Here is a 16,840-nt window from a genome sequence, read left to right as displayed (position 1 = left end):
CGGGAGTTATTTTGCTAACGGCACTGACAAACAGACAAACAGGCAAAATATGCAGTTTTAACAAATCTGGCTCTGACTGTCAACTTCAAGGATGGATGAATAAAACAGCCAAAATGTACTTGTGAAAACATAAAAAATACAGATGTTATAAATCATTCATAAGAGTATGAAGCACATCTGCTCAGCTTTTTCCCAATCCATCCAGCTGTCTGTATCCCAGTAATGACTCAACGTGTTTTGTGGTTTTGTGTGTGTTTGTGTTGGGAATCTATGAGGCGGCCTGTTGTCATGTTCAGATAAAGAGGAGGGGTTGAAGGGGTGGGATGACACGGACAGGAATGGACAGTTTAATTAATAACCACCATCCATTCCTCCCTGACCTCAACTGCTCACACATCCTCTCTCTCTCTGGGGTCCAAACCCTTAATGTTCATCTGTGAATATTGATGGAACTGTAGTTTTTTTTGAAAAAATAAAATAAACTCAAGGCAGAAGACAAACGAAGGAAGGTTTCGAAGCAGCCGGTCAGTTTAAGGTAAGAACCGTGAGGAAGAGTACGAGCTTCACGGATGATTCTGGTTTGGTTTGTTGCGCTGGGTGGAGGTTAGTGAAACCTTGTGGGCTGCTCTTTGATCTCAAGGGAAATTACACCAAGGTAATTAAAAGAAGTCGATAAAACTAATGTCCAGTGTGATCATCCTATGGCCTTGACAGCAAAATATACCAAAGGGCTCTTCATCTATGCTAACATGAGCTGTAAATGCAAGAAGGTTTAAGCGTGTTACCACACGTTTAATGAAGAGCGACATCACTATTGTACCTGTCAGCTGCATCCTAATGACAGATTGTAGGAAAACAAGAAGGAATAACTGTTCTGAAAGGACAAAAGGAACATATCCTTTATATAATTAGCTCTTAGGCCTTGAAGTGACCTGACCTTCATCCTCACCCTTCCTGCTACTGATCTCATCCTTGTGTGGGAGAGGAGACCTGTCAGGTGTGGTTATATTTAATTACGCTGTAAGGTGCCCACATTCTTATTTAGCACCCTATATCACATCTTAATTTTCTTTTACAGGGGTAAATACAAATTCACAGCTCGGTCCGGACTGTCTTTTCTGAGTCTAAGACAGAAAACTCTCCTGAATGATTGAGTGGGTGGGCTCCGAGATCAATGTGGTGGGACCGCTGCAGATCCCACCCAGCGATGACTTCTCCATCTCAGAGAGCACCCACTTCTTCGGTGAGTAAAGCAACGGTTCAAAGTCAGTGTGCAAGCATGCACTCATGCAACAACACTGACGTGAGCGCATGTATTAAATATCTGTTGAAATTGTCATTATTACAGAACAAGTTAAGTAAATGTGCTTTAAAAAGGTGTCAAACTTTTTCATGAATGTATTTTACTGTTTTTCCAACTCTGAATGTCTAATTTAATGAACTTGGCAACATGCAGCTCTTGTGCCTTATCTTGTAAAAGTTTTATAAACTAACAAACTGAGAGAGCAGGGCTCGGATGCAATCACTGGACCACCATGTGGCTCCAGGATGAATTCATGCTTTTTACATTATTTCTGAAATATACCACTCTTTTCAAATTTTGTTTAAATCTAAAAAAAAAAACACCTTGATTGGAGTTAAGCTAAAACTGTGGTTTGATGTGAAATATTTTTCTTTGGATTCTTTACAGAGGCTTAAATGACAAGATAATTATGACTTGTTGGGAATACAGTGGGGACATGTATTGCTTTAAAGGAACAAACATATTTAAGAACAGATACAGAAGATTGAACATGATTTAAGTGCTGCGGTCTGTTATAGTTATTAATATTAGTCTATAATAAAAGTGTTTTTTGGTTCTGGCAGGTGGAGTTACCTGATCTGCCACAATCTGTGTTCTCATTTAACTCTATAATAAAAAGAGAAAATGTCTTTAAAACCACAGAAATAATCAGATATGATGAGGAATCTTTCTAATGTAAAACACTTAATTTTTTTTAATTATTATTCTCCTGTCCTTTTTGAAGCGACACAGAGTCTGGCAGAGTTGGTGATACTCCCCACCCACTTGTATCTTTAAATAAATTGTATACAAATGTAAATTCAAAAAAAGATTTAAAAAAATCAAATTTAGAATCACCAAGAAGAAAAACACCACTGAACTGATAGGTTTCTCAAAGTTAAAACTCATATCAGAGATAGAACTTGAGTTTTTCCACAAGATTTTCCAGAGTGCTCAAAGGAACACAGATCCAGAGATCTTTATGTCAATTTCAGGTTTATCCACATTATAACTGAAGATGTTTAAAGCCAACTTGGTTTTAAACACTGCAATATAATCAAAAGTTGCCAAAAATACAACCAATTGCTGTGATTGAGTTAAATGCATAAACAAGAGTATCGTCTGCATAACGATTAAATGAGGGTCTCATCTTTGTAAAACAAACTGCTCATCATGATGTAATTTTGTTGTACAATAAATTGATGTAACCACAAGAATACTTTAATTAAGCGTTACTTGAAATTGGTAAAGAATGGGTATGTTTTAGACATAGCCTAATTTGACTTTTACGTGCTAGGACAAGGTTCAAGGTTCTTTATTGTCATTCGCACCTCATGTGGTACTTTGTACATGAGGTGGAATGAAGTTGTGTACACAGGGTCCCAGTTACACCTACAAATAGCTAAAATATAAAGTATAAAAAGAAACAGTATAAGAATCTAAGATACAGTATATGCTAAACTCTAATAATGTAAAATAATACTGTATATTAAAAAGCAGCCTGAACATGAGTCTGTAGTGAGCAGATGGGTAGTGTTAGTAAGGTGTAAGGTGACGAGTAAAGTGCTGTTCAGAATAAAATCACAACTCTTTCTCCTTTTTTTCATTTTGGAATATTTATTTTTGGGTGGCATGGTGGAACAGGTGGTAGAGCTGCAGCCTCTCAGCGAGAAGGTTGCCGGATCGAATCCCAGTCGAGGGGCCATTCTGGGTGGAGTTGGCATGTTCTCTCAGTTCAAGCATGGGTTTTTCTCCGGGTACTCCAGTTTCCTCCCACAGACCAAAAACATGCATGTTAGGCTGAATGGTAACTCTAAATTGTCCCTAGGTGTGAGTGAGAGCGTGAATAGTTGTTTGTCTCGTTTGTCTCTGTGTGTCCCTGTGATGGACTGGAGACCCGTCCAGAGTGTACCCTCGCCTCTCGCACAGTGACTGCTGAATATGAGCACCAGTGACCCCCGTGACCTGAAAAGGAAGAAGCGGCTAAAGATAACGGATGGAATATTTATTTAATTTATCCATTAACAATATTTTGAACAAATCACAACAAACTAGGAAACTATAATTCATCTCCTGCAGACAGTTGGTTCCCGTCATCTCCTGTCAAGACACAGTAGCAGTCAGTTTGTGCCCAGAGCCATGAATGAGCCAGCTACTGGTAATGATGTGAAGAGATGGAGTCGGTTAATGAGTAGCCTTGGCAACCTTTGCTCCTTCTAAGATTTCTCAAGGAAGCAACAAGTAGCTGCTGTTGTCAAATCCTTAGCCGAAGTGTCTTTCATTCAAAAGAGATGAATGGAAATTTATTCTTTTTGTTTAAATCCTAATAAAAGAGCTACAAAACTCGACAGGACTATGGCAATCAGCGAGTAAAGTCTGAGAATAGTTGGTGAGTCTGGTTGTTTGGAGATGGCCGTGGTCCAGACCCAACCTTCAACAGGTTAGTGTTCGGTTTTCCATGGAAGATGTGTTGGTGTATGTTTGGTTCAAGGCTAAGTTTGAAAGCTCGTCAAGATTTTAGACAAGCTGAGGAACTTTATGAGTTTAAAGTGGCAGGTATCTCTTTTTAAATGCTTTTGAAAACATCAGGTGAAGCTTCAGCACACTTGTTCTAGAGGTGAGGAACGCTATCAAGTTCACCTGATTGTCAGCATGTTAACATTCCTGCGTTCATCTTTGTTTCATAGCGTTGGCTTTTCTGGCGTATAGAGTTTCTGTACGTCGTTCTGTAAGACACGGTGCACTCTGTACAATGGGTTGTTAATCATTTATGGGTTTATAGCAGACTGTATGTTGTGTACGGTGCTGTCAAAGGTGAAGCTGTTCCTACTGTAACAAGACCGCTACAATCACTGCAAAAATGACTTTACTGATAGATGGTGTTGCATTTTGGTTAGGATCTGGGGTTGTTGTGTCATTTTGGTGTTATTTTTGGTCTGTTTTGGGACGGCCAAATTTTAAAAAGATTTTCTAAATCTTGCTTTCTGCTCCTATATTCTCATTTTTACCACTGCTGCATCTTTTAAGTCTTTATCTACTGGTATGTAAGTGTTTATTTAGTACCCAGTGTTCCTTTATCTTCATATCGTCATTTGCTACCTTATTATCACTTTTGTCTGAACCAGTTAACTTTTTCTACATTTGGTTTTCAATTTTGCATTTAAAGATTTGCATTTGAAGTGCCAATTGTTTTGATGTATTCCATTAATCCAGCTTGTTTTTCCCTCTTCTCACCTGTAAGCTTGCATTTGGGTCTTTTATCAATGCTGCACAAATAACCAGATAAAGTGATTGATTATTTAGGATTTGTTTCCTGGTATTTTCTTTTATTTGATACCTCAGTTCTAATGAGCCAATAAAATAGTCTTTGATGTTCAGACCACACTAAAGATTGATCATAAATATATCAAAAAGTGTATCATAAAGTGTATGAACAAAATGGATATGTTCACCATTATTCTGTGCCATTATAATGTAAACAGCTTGTGCGTAATAAAAAACAAACAACAAAACAACCCTTTTCTTTTTTCTTTCTCAGACATACTGGCAGATCAAGGCAGTCCTCTGCTGCAGGACCCTGACATTTTATCCTTCTCCAGTTATCCCAGCATGCAGTACCCGTCCATGGAGCCAAACATGTCCTCCACTCCATACTACTCCTCACAGAACTATTACCCTCCATACACTGGAGACGAATGGTACTCCCACACGGGGATATACGAACTGAGGAAGGGTCCGCTGGAGGGCAGTTATTTGGCTGATATGGAGGAAGCATCCCCAGTTGTGCCAGTTGGGTGCAAGAGGACCCGACACATGACACAAGCTGGAAAGGTTAAAGGGGAGGATCTGTGTGTTGTGTGTGGAGACAAGGCGTCTGGTTACCACTACAACGCTCTCACCTGTGAGGGATGTAAAGGTGAGTGGACACAGAAATGAAACAAAACCTATGTTTAATTGAGCTAAAAATAAAGAGAGAGAGAGAGAGAGTTTCTTTATTTGTCATACACACCACATGCGGTACATGTGGTGGAATGAAATTGTGTACACAGGGTCCCAGTTACATCCAACAATAAAATGTAAAATAAATAATAAGATCTAAAATATGAACTAAGAAAAGCATAAACTAAAAATACACTAAGCACTAGTAGCATAAAAACAATATGCCATATATACATATACATAGGTGTGTTTGTTCTGTCTGAAGTCCACGACCATCTCACTCATAAACATGTTTCTATAATGCAGAAAAATAACATTTAGAACGACAGCACAGTCTCACTCAGTTTCACAAGATGTCACACTCAGAACATTATGAATGACTCAAATCTAATTTTAGATCAATATTTATTCAGACCTGACACTAACAACCATCTTGGGTGATAGCAGTGATTAAGAGCGTTCACACCCGGAGGAAAAACCCATACCCCAAAATATTTTTAAAACCTCATGTCGAAAACCTGCTCTGTATGCAGATACACACTTTGAGCTGTCACACAGACATTTCAAACATATTATTGCTTTGATATTAACACGGTCCATTTATTTGGCACCTATGTAAAGCTACACAACTATTACACAATAAGCCTAATCACCAGAGAGTAGAGCAGGGGTGTCAAACTCACTTACAAAAGGGGGCCAAAATTAAAACCTTTTTCAAACTAAGCACCAGTTTCAGAATCTACATTAACTCAAGTTAGATACCCAACATCTTTTCTTGGTTGCAGGTTCCTCAACAAGAGTTTGATTGGTCTCATTTGACGTTCTCTGTTGCACTTTTGACATAATCAAAGATTACTGAAAAAAAATTAAAGTGAAAAAAGTATTTTATGTTTAACATATCATCTTGGGGGCCAGACAAGATGTCCACGAGGGCCATATTTGGCCCCCGGGCCAAAGGTACAACAAATGATTTGTGACTTTATGGAGCTACAGCTTCAATACCTACAATCTACAGTCCCGGCTAAGCTAAGAGTCATATCTGAGCAATATTGAGTTATGCAACACCTGAAAGTCAATGTTCAGGCTTATTAATAACGTTTCACCTAATTTCTTATCTGAGTGTTGTTTAAGCTTTTGTCTTAGCACTTAAAATACTAACTATAAAATATGTTTGACTACATGCTGAGACCAGAGTAATCCATGTAACCACATGATCAGGTCCAGTTCTGATCAACTGATGCTGACTTTAAATATACAGAAATAAAACAGAATGACATAATATTTTCGTGGGAGTGAGCCATTTTCCAGGTGATTTGCAAATAATTAACCGAGTGAAAGCAAAGACCTTCAGCAGCCCCTCCCTTTGGCTCTTCATTGCTGTGTGGGTACAGTGGGATTCCTGTCGAACGGCAGGGTGAATGGAGTTGAGTGTAATTCCATTCTGCCATCTTGGACAATGCCAGGAGTGTGGCAGCTGACCTGTGCCGCCGTTTGACTGAGAATAGACTCAGGTGTACGCGGTGATGCTTCCAGATTGGATTCCCTCTCAGCTTTCTGCTTGTCAATGCAGGAGCAACCCGAGCCCAGTCTCTCCTGTGCATTTCATTGTGTTTAATGATGTCAGAATGTCTAGTCATGGTTCCAGCGTTATTACAGGTCCAAGTGTGCGTGGTTCTATGTGTGTGTGTGTGTACATTTGTTGGCTCCGAGGACAAATGTAGACCATGCTGCTCTGATGAGGGTGGAGGTTAGATTTAGGTCAAGGTCGGGTTTATGAGTGTTAAAGCACGAGTCCCCATAAAGGCTGCAAAACGAGACTGTGCGAGTGCCCTTTTCCCTGGTGTTGTCTGGACCAGAGCCAGGTGGGCTCTCTACATCATCAGACCTTTGTGCAACTGCTGAAGCTTTTCTTTATTTTGGAACATATGGACCTTAACAAATGTTTAAAGAAAATTAAATGAGCCAAAATCTATGTTGAAATTCAACCATTGCTTCTCAAAAAACTGCAAATCAAACCTTTAGAAAGGAGAACTTTAGCAGATTATGCTGTTTTTCTTCTATGCAACATGACTACTACTTTGACAATGCAAAGTATATTTTATTGTGAAATAAGCAAACAACAAGAGGAAACAAACCACAACAGAAAACCTCAGGGTGCATAACTATTTCCGCCTTCCTCAAAATGTTTTTTTGGAGCCACTTCTTGTTTATTTATTTTGTCTCCATAAGCTCGGCCCATTCTTCATGATCAAACTGCTTCTAGTTGGACGGACACAGCTCGTGTCCATATACATCCAATCAGAGATTCTGAGTTACACAGTTGTCTGGACTTGGATCATTTAATTGTTTCTCCTTAAACCACTGCAGTGTTGAGTCACTTCCTTCTCAATCTCAAATGTTTCAATGTCCTTATATTTATCAAGAACGTCTCTATATTTTGTGACGTCCATCTTTTCTTTCAAACTTGACCAGTTTTCAAGTATCTGCTGATAGAAAAGCAACTCCACACCATGCCGCTGCCACCACCATGCTTTCCCCATGGACAGTGTTCTCAGTATGGGATCTGTGCCAGATGTGTTGTTGACTTTCATGATCAAAATGTCCGATTTTAGTCTCATTATCCACAGCACCTCCTCCCACATGTGTGTTGGCTCTTTATTATGCTTTTTGGTCAATTCCAAATGGTTTACCTTGTTTATTTTAAGTGGGTTTTTTTCTTCCACTCTAATGAAACTAGCTCTGTGCAGGTTACAGTAGTACAAAGACACTCCCAGCTGCTCCACCAGGGTTATCACTGTGGCCCCTGGGCTGTGCATGAAAACATATGCACACACCAGTTTTGTCGTATATTTTTGGAATTCACTGTAGCTGCATGAAATGTAACAATCTGACTTCTCTCCACTCAGTCTTGACGTTCGAGCAACATTTTCTTGCTCACGCTTATGTCTTGCCTTTTCCAGGCTTCTTCAGGCGAAGCATAACAAAGAACGCCGTGTACAAATGCAAGAGCGGGGGAAACTGTGAGATGGACATGTACATGCGCAGGAAATGCCAGGAGTGCAGGCTGAGAAAGTGCAAAGAGATGGGCATGCTGGCAGAGTGTGAGTATCTCTGCCTGTGAAGACTGTCTAATGTGGTGATGAAACAATCAGTTATTAAAACCCTGCGGGGAAAGAGGAATTACAGACATCTTTCAACTCACTGGCACCATCAACACATCACTGTCAGAGGTAAACCCTCATCCTTTATTCTGACACGGCCCATTTATTTAAACTGAGATATTGTGTGTCACTTATGCCATCCGACACAAAGGCCTCAGCTTTTGTTACTGTTCCTGGAATAGAAGCAGTCGAACACAACGTTCAGCTTGGACAAATTCCACACCTCCAACAAACCAGCCCCTTCTGCAGCAGCAACTTTAGTTTTAGATTTTATCTTAACGCTGCGGTCCTTTTCCTGACTTCTCAGAAGCCAGCTGTGATGTTTGTTAAAAAGCTGTCGGTACAAAAGAGCAGAAGGATCAGCTGGACTCCTGAAGCTCATGAATAGTTCAGCTGTGATCAATATTGCAGTACGGAAGGCTACGACCGGCTGCTGCAGCAAGAACTCCAGCGGTTGGACGTTTTTTATTTATTACGACATGAAACAGATCATTTGATAGATCGATCTGTTTTCTTCACTATATTTAACACCAGTTCTGAGAAAGTTGGGATTTTCTGTATGATGAAACACAATTTGTAAATCCGATGACCCCACAGTTTTTTTTCACGATGGAACAAAGTAAACTAAATTTGTAATAAATGGTAATTTTGAATTTGATAGCAGCAGCACATGTCTAAGATTTTGGGGCAGGGTCATGTTTACCTTCTTGTTTTAAACGCCCTGAGAGCAGCTGCTGGAGTTTTTGAAGGGAGGACTGTTCTTGTCTGACGTTCAGGGTCTTAGAATTTTGTTTGCTTGTTTTTGTTTCACGATGCATCAAATGTTTTTATTTGGTGAGAGGTCAGGACTGCAGACAGATCAGTTCAGACTTTTCTTCTACGAAGCTACGCTGTAACAGATGCAGGATGTGGTTCAGCGTTATCTGCTGAAATATGCAAGGCCTCCCCTAAATAACACATAAGTTGAATGTGAGCATGTTCTAAAACCTGTTAATACTTTTCTGCGTTGATGGTGCCTTTCCAGATGTGTGCTGTCCTTGACAGAGACACTAATGCACCCCCATACCATCAGAGAGGCAGGCTTTTGAACTGCAGGCTGATAACAGGCTCTGTCCTCTCTCTGTGGCTTCCAAAATAATTTCTAATTTCATTTCATCTGAGCACAGCACAGTTTTAATCTTTGTCTCAGTTCATTTTAAACGAGCCAGCGAAGATGACGATTGATGGATGTTGTTCACATATGGCTTCTTCTTTACATGATAGAGCTTTAATCAATGTGTGTGGATGGCACTGTGGACTGTGTTCACAGACAACAAATGCTGAAAGTGTTCCTGAGCTCATGCACCGATGTCTTTAAGAGAATCAGAGCTGTTTGTGAAAGCAGGCTGAGGACCCGAAGATCAGACTTTCAGTCCTGTCCTTTGTTGCCAGAGATTTTTAAAATCTTTTGATATTATGAACTGCAGATGATGGGATATTTAAAAGTCTTTACAATTTTCCATTGAAGAACATTATTCAGAAACTGTTCCACTATTTTTAGGTAGTTTTTGTTTGTCACAGACTGGTGAACTTAGAGATCCAGACTCTCTCTAAAATGTTCTTTTTATACCTGCCGTTGGGAAACAGTACAAATTCTTAGTTTATCCACTCATTACACAAGTTTACAATGTTCTGTTGTGAATAAAATTTGGGTTTACAAGATTTTCAAATCATTGAATTCTGCTTTTATTCCCAACACCCCAACTTTTGTTATATTTTTTCTTTTTATCCCACTGAGCCATGCATTTGACAGATATAAGTTAAAGGCAACAATATTTGTCACACAGACAGAGACAAGCGTTAGTGAACACCTGCAGTAGATATAAACCTTTGAGGTTTTTTTTACCACACAAAGTGAAGCCTCCATCGATGCTGACAGGCCTGCTGACGGAGATCCAGTGTAAATCCAAAAGGCTGCGTAAGAACACTAAGGCCTCCCCCGGACGGTCGACGGGCGACGAGACGGAGGCGGCGGACAACGCAGACAACAAACAGGTCACCTCAACCACCAAACTGTCGAAGGTAAACATCTGTCACATGTGGCAAATCAGATTCAAAATGTGGGAAAACTTGATGTTTTAGTTTTATTTTGAAATCCAGGGAAAGGTTGAAATCACCAAAGAGCAAGAAGCCCTCATGAGACACATCGTAGAGGCTTACAACAAACATCAAATCCCTCAAGACTTTACAAACAAACTGGTACGCTTTTTAATCTGAATTACTGGCAATCAGTGATCCAGAGCTGCTGAAGAAAGAGCAGAGTATCTTTATCTAATTGGAATACGGTTTACGTTGCTGCATGCGTTGCCTTCAGGCTGGTGGTTAATACGATTTGTTTTTCTTCCAGCTGCAAGAACAGTACAGCACAGAGGAAAACTTCCTGCTGCTGACCGAAATCGCAACGAGCCAAGTTCAAGTGCTGGTCGAGTTCACCAAAAATATTCCAGGTATCACCGAGGATTGACAAAACAGTGTTATGTACAGAGGTCCAACTCTTTAAAGTGATGACTTGGATCTATTTAAGTGAGGTTTTGTGGAAAGATTATAAACATTTTAGCTGTGTTAGATTTTGAACACTTTCTTTTTAAAAGTCAGTTTAATGCTGACAAAATAATAACTTATCTGAACGGGCCAACACCAAAAAGAATTGCTGCCATCTTAAAACAACTCCATTTTTAAAAGTGTCACGGTGATTTATGCAAATACTGTTTTATAAACCTTTACACTGTAGCCCAGGGACGTGCATTGAGGTTTTTGACAGGTGAAGCTGACTCGTCTGGAATCGGATGCTCACATTTACTGTATGAACCCAAAATAGAAGGTTACTTGTATATTTCAATTTAGTTTTTTTTATTTTAAAAAGGCATTTAATTATGCTTTAATCATCTCCATACTCCTCTCTTAAAAAAAAAAGAAGAATATTTTACCTTTATTTTAAGATGAATGAGTTTGAAAAAATGATGTTGAGTTTAGAAAATCCTTTAGTTTTGAGGTATGATCTTTCATTTTGTCTAAACAAATTTTAAAAAGTGTGCTAATTTCCTACACACCTCTGCTCCTCTGCCTAACAGAAGAAAGTACAGCAACTACACCTGCTTCATTGTCTCTATGGGGCAGCACTGCCCCCTATCTAGGCGGAAAGGTACTTTCTGCCTCACCCTGTGTATTTTTAGAATGAATTTATGACCGAGTACAAAGAAGAAATATGTCACACACATTCATTCAATATATGAGACAGACTGTAGAACATCAGCATGTGCAGCACATGTGTAATCAAACACGTATATTGGTGTTATAAAGAGCACCCACTTCATATATTGTATATGACACAGCGCCCCCAGAGGTGAACCAGCGCACTACACTGCCTCGCCCGAGTCACCCCACATTTCAGTGACTTCTTTATTTCATTTCGAACAGATAAAATTTTCAACAAAACCATAAACAAATAAAAACGTAAATATTTCCACCAAAATATTCTGGAAACAAAACAAAAATGGTTGAAAAGGGAGCAGGAAGAAGCAATGGCTTATCCAGTCCTGTCCCTAAGTTTACATACAAATTCTGAACCAAACCAGTTTTGTAAAAAAAAAAATTAAGAACACAAAAACCCAAAGTGTAGACCGAAAAAAGGTGTAGACCGAAAAAAGGTGTAGACAGAAAAAAGGTGTAGGCAGAAACACAAACTTATTATACCTTCACTTTGTTATACATCAAAATCAAAGCAGCAGAATTTTTCCTATATAATTTTCTAAAACATATCAAGGAATTCCAGCTAAATTGATAGACAAACTCATTAAAAAAAAAAGAAAAAAGAGAAAAAACAAACAAAAAAAAAACAATCAAACCTTATTATATTTGCTTAGTAAATGATTTGTATACAGTTTTTAAAATGTAAAGATTTATTTATTTATTATTTATTCCATGTTTGAACATGCAATGCGTAAATTCCACGATTTTGATCACTGAAGTGTTGAAATAATTCAGAAAACAGGTTTATAAAACTGTTTTATAGAACAGTTTTATAGAACAGTCAAGTGGTCAAAAGCATTTTCTCTTATCATTTTAAGTATTTTACTTGTCATGATAACAGGTGCGGCACTGCTTCGTCAGCCTCCCATGACTGCACGTCACCGCTGTAATCAGTTTTACATTAATTGATTATTCTGGCAGAAACTGTTACATAGGAAGTGTCCCAGGATGCACAGGAAGTACCATAAAAAAACATAAATTTCTATGTAAATAACCACATAATGCAAAACAGGGAGGAATGTAAACATTTAGAAAATACTGTTCTCATGAACTGCTTTGATATTTCTGTTTTAAGAGCTCAGAGATCCACTTTGGTCTCTGTCTCAGTCAGACTAGATGTTAACATGTCCCACAGACCCCCACTTGAAAAGAACCAAACTATCCTTTTAGGTGCGTGGACCCAGGCCTGCTCAGTGGGTTCTGTTATAGAGACACGTTGCTTTTTCTTGGCAGGTTTTCTGTCTCTGGATCACGAGGATCAGATCGCGCTGCTGAAGGGCTCGGCCGTGGAGGCCATGTTTCTGCGTTCTGCTCAGGTTTTCAGGAGAAAGATGCCCAAAGGACACACGGAGGTTCTGGAGGCGAGAATACGCAAGAGTGGTGAGTCCTGTCAGTGGGCTCAAGTTCACATTTAGGTTGAGTGAAATTGTCAAATCAGACCTTTATAATTCAAAGCAGTCGCTTCTGCTGCAGCTTGGTCGAGTCTGCTCAGAACCTCCTTTAATATTTGAGAGACGTGTCCTGACTCACTGATCTCTGACTGGGTGTTGATTACACATGCACACGGGTACAGTTTCACTCTGGTCAGGTGTGTTTGTGTGTGTGTGTGTGTGTGTGGGGGGGGGGGGGGGGGGGGATGAAGAACATCAAATTGACCTCTTGATTCAGTTATTAAAATGCACAAACTTTTTTTTTGATGTTGTTTACATAAATACCACTTATTTGTTTACTTCCTCACTGATTATTATCGGACATCAAAGGTTAGAAGATTTGCACCCGTGTCTGAGTTATTATTATTTTTTTTTTTTTGTATGCCGGTTAGCAAAGTTTCCCATGCATGTCGGGTTTTATAATTAAACTCTCAGAAATTAATTAATGGGTATGTATCTACAACTAGTTACAGTTTGGAGTCAGCTCCATTCAAGATGGTTGCCACAGATAAGCAAACTTTTTTTTAAATGTCTACATTTAGATGCTGAGTGAAAATGTGCTGTGGTTGAAGCTGAGAGTACCGTACTTTTCGCTGTATAAGTCGCACCTTTTTGCATAAATTTGCATGCACTGCAACTATACAGCGCAACAACTTATTCATGTTTTTTCCCCATATTTATAAACCAATTTTTGGCTGAGATCTGACAATTTCATTCATTCTGACATGGAAAATATTGAACACTACCATTCTCAGCCGCTAGAGGGCACTCGAGCAATATGGCAAGTCAAGTGTCTCATTAATAGGTAAAGGTGGCTATTAATGAGACACTTTGCTTGCCATACAGAGCCACCTTTGTCTCGCTCCAGTACTCCTGGAGCAAACATCAAATCAGCTGCATTTCGCCTCCGCCCAGGCGAAATGCAGCTGATTTGACCATTAAAGTTCATTTATTGAGGAAAAGTTCAACTGAGACGCACCTTTGCTGTAATGTCGAGCAAACAAATAATTGTTTTATTGTAAGAGTTAATCTTGTTAAATTCTTGTTAAAGTCCTCCCGTGCACGCTCCCGCAGCCGCCATTTGGCAGTCAATCGATTTTTGGCACAACACCGGTCCACGTTTCTGGGTGGTCAGGGGTGATGCATAATAGATCCAACTTATACGGTGAAGCGACTTATTTATATATTTTTTCCACTTTATTAGACATTTTTGGACTGATGCGACTTATACGGCGGCGTAACGTGTACGGTGGAAAGTACGATAATTTACAACTTATATTTTAAGAACTATTTTATCACACAATATTTCTTTTTAAAACTTTGGCATCAACTATTTGAGACAATGTCTGTCTGTTAGCACAATATCTCCTGAACCTCTATGTGGATTTGAATAACACTCTTAGAAAGTAATCATTGAGTGTACAGATCTACGACTGATTAATGTTTAGAGTCAGCCTGATTTAAGATGCATGCTACAGTTGAGCAAGCTTAGAAAACATTAAAACGGCTATAATTAGCCAATTTGAAATGTAATTAGCTGGCAATAATTCACAACATGTACTCTGAGCACGACACACCTCATCACATTTGTGCTTACAACTTTGGCATTTTTGTCCGTTTGCAAAACATTTCATGAACCAGCACACAGATTTGAATGAAACACCCAGACAACAATCGATGGATGTACCTACCTGTATACTTTTGTTGGAATCAACCCAATATTATCATAGTCTGTGTTTTTTCAGTTGTTTATGTAGTTTATCTTAGTTTCATCTCTTCCTGTGCTTCATGTTTAATTCGTGTTTTGGTCCAGCTCCCTGTGTTTTCTTGCCAATTCTCATTTTTATCCTCAGTCAGCTTCGGTTGTTCGTCAGCAAGTTCCCACTTACACCTGTTTCCAATTAGTAATCACCCAGGTGCTGCCACCTTCTACTCCCTCCATTCTCTTTAAACCGTCTCTAATCACCGCTCCAACAGCGGGTCATTGTCTTGACTACCAGTCAGACGTTGTGCTCTCCTGTGTTTGTAAGTTGTTGCTGCCATGTCAGCGCTTTGTTTTCATTTAATAAACAAGTTTTATTTTACTCGAGCTCCGCGCGTCTGCCTGCATTTGGGTCCATCCCGTCATCGACCTATGATAAACCTAACATGACTTCCGAAGCTAAATGATATTAGCAGCTACAAAAATGGCTACAACTCAGTCAGTTTTTCAGATATTAAACTAAAATCTGGTGTGGTAGTAGCTGAGAGTTATCCTCAACATATGCTGTAAGAGCTAACATATCTTGGAAGACTGTCACAAGACAGTCTTGATGCAGAACCCCGTCCGTTAAAGCTGCGGGTGATAGGCATTCCTTGAGGGACTGCGGGCTCTGAGAGTCATTCATATGTATGTGGGTTGTCATTGTGTCAACAGGCTGGACAGTTAGACAGACAGCAGAAGTGAGTGTGTGTCAGAGGGTCCCTGAGTGCTGCGCCGCTGTGAATGGTGGGGAGAAGAGATATTCACACTAAAGGCCAGTCTGGGAGAAAGCGTTGGCTAAGCTGTCTGAAGAGACCATTGTTTCTTATCTAAACATCGAGGGAGCCATTGTGCACTCCTCTCCCCATGAGCCCCGCTGGCATTTCTGAAAGCTTCATGATGCGTCCAGGCAGACACACGCAACCAGTTCGCCTGAAGAGCGTCAAAAGTTGGAGCTTTTCCTGATATTAAACAAGAAGCAGCTGGAAATAACGACTCTGAGTTAGTTAAAGGAGGAACAGCAAAGATCAGATTTGGTTGTTTTCAGGTGTTTTGCACGTTTTGTTCTAGAGATGATCTAAAACCCCAACCCAACAGAGTGGAATTATTTAGTTCAAAATACACAGAGTTAAACTTCAGAGTCGTTCAGATTGTTAAATTATTGTTTGCAACCTGTTCCTTCTTGTCTTTAGGTGAAACCACACACACAGGTGTCATTTAGCTAAGATAATTTAGTGGCACCAAAGTTCATGCTCAATAATCCAGGTAATAATCCAACAATGTTCAGTCAGGTCATCTGGATGGTTTCTTTTTGTTGCTGAGATGTTTCGTCCTTCATCAAAGCAAACTGAATCACACAAACCGTAGGTACCCGCCCTCTCCCCCGTACACTCCTCTAAGGCAACCTGGATTAATGAGCATGAATTGTGATGTTTTGAAGGCTGCCTTAGAGGAGTTGATGAGGGAGAGGGTGAGCTCCAGAGGCCATCTTATCACCAGCAAACTGTTTTTTTTTCCACTCTGGGAGGGAGCTGTTTGTGTGATTCAGTTTGTTTTGGTGCCTCCTCAGACTGAAGAAGTCCTTCGGATGGACGAAACGTCTCAGCAACAAAAGAAACCGTCCAGATGACCTGACTGAACATTGTTAATTTAGTGGCTTTTTATCCTGATTCATGCTCAGTAATCCAGGTAGAAAATACCAGCCAAGTTAAGCCAGGTCCTCTGGACAGTTTGTTTGTGTTGAAACGTTTCATCTTTCATCCAGAAGGCTTCGGTGGCTTTTTATTTTCTTCTGTCCTTGATGAGCTCTTCATCCCGTTCCTCTCACATTTCTTCTTCTTCTCAAGTTTCTCATCAAGACATCATCTTCAGACGTCAAACCTCCTGATTTCTATTGATTCCATTTTTGTCTTTTTCTTACTGAAACTTCAGGAAGAAATGCTCTTCCAGTTATCAGGCTCCATCAGTAATACTCATAGTAATACATCAGGCTCCATCA

The 16,840-nt window shown here is 39.7% G+C and overlaps 1 protein-coding gene across 1 annotated transcript in view; it reads left to right on the top strand.

The window, feature by feature from the left end:
- Positions 1-1,146: 1,146 nt before the first annotated feature.
- nr1h4 (nuclear receptor subfamily 1, group H, member 4) overlaps positions 1,147-16,840 on the top strand; it is a 20,392-nt gene continuing 4,698 nt past the window's right edge. The window contains exons 1-7 of the mRNA XM_037682794.1: positions 1,147-1,243; positions 4,821-5,198; positions 8,182-8,322; positions 10,301-10,443; positions 10,522-10,620; positions 10,769-10,868; positions 12,904-13,050. Of these exons, the coding sequence (XP_037538722.1) occupies positions 1,147-1,243; positions 4,821-5,198; positions 8,182-8,322; positions 10,301-10,443; positions 10,522-10,620; positions 10,769-10,868; positions 12,904-13,050 (1,105 nt within the window). The remainder of the gene's footprint in view (positions 1,244-4,820; positions 5,199-8,181; positions 8,323-10,300; positions 10,444-10,521; positions 10,621-10,768; positions 10,869-12,903; positions 13,051-16,840) is intronic.

The sequence above is a fragment of the Nematolebias whitei genome, chromosome 10 (assembly GCF_014905685.2).
Source record: "Nematolebias whitei isolate Nwh7 chromosome 10, NemWhi1, whole genome shotgun sequence".
Classification (NCBI taxonomy): Eukaryota; Metazoa; Chordata; class Actinopteri; order Cyprinodontiformes; family Rivulidae; genus Nematolebias; species Nematolebias whitei.
Note: the sequence above shows the minus strand (reverse complement) of the source record. Positions and strands in the feature narration are given on the sequence as shown.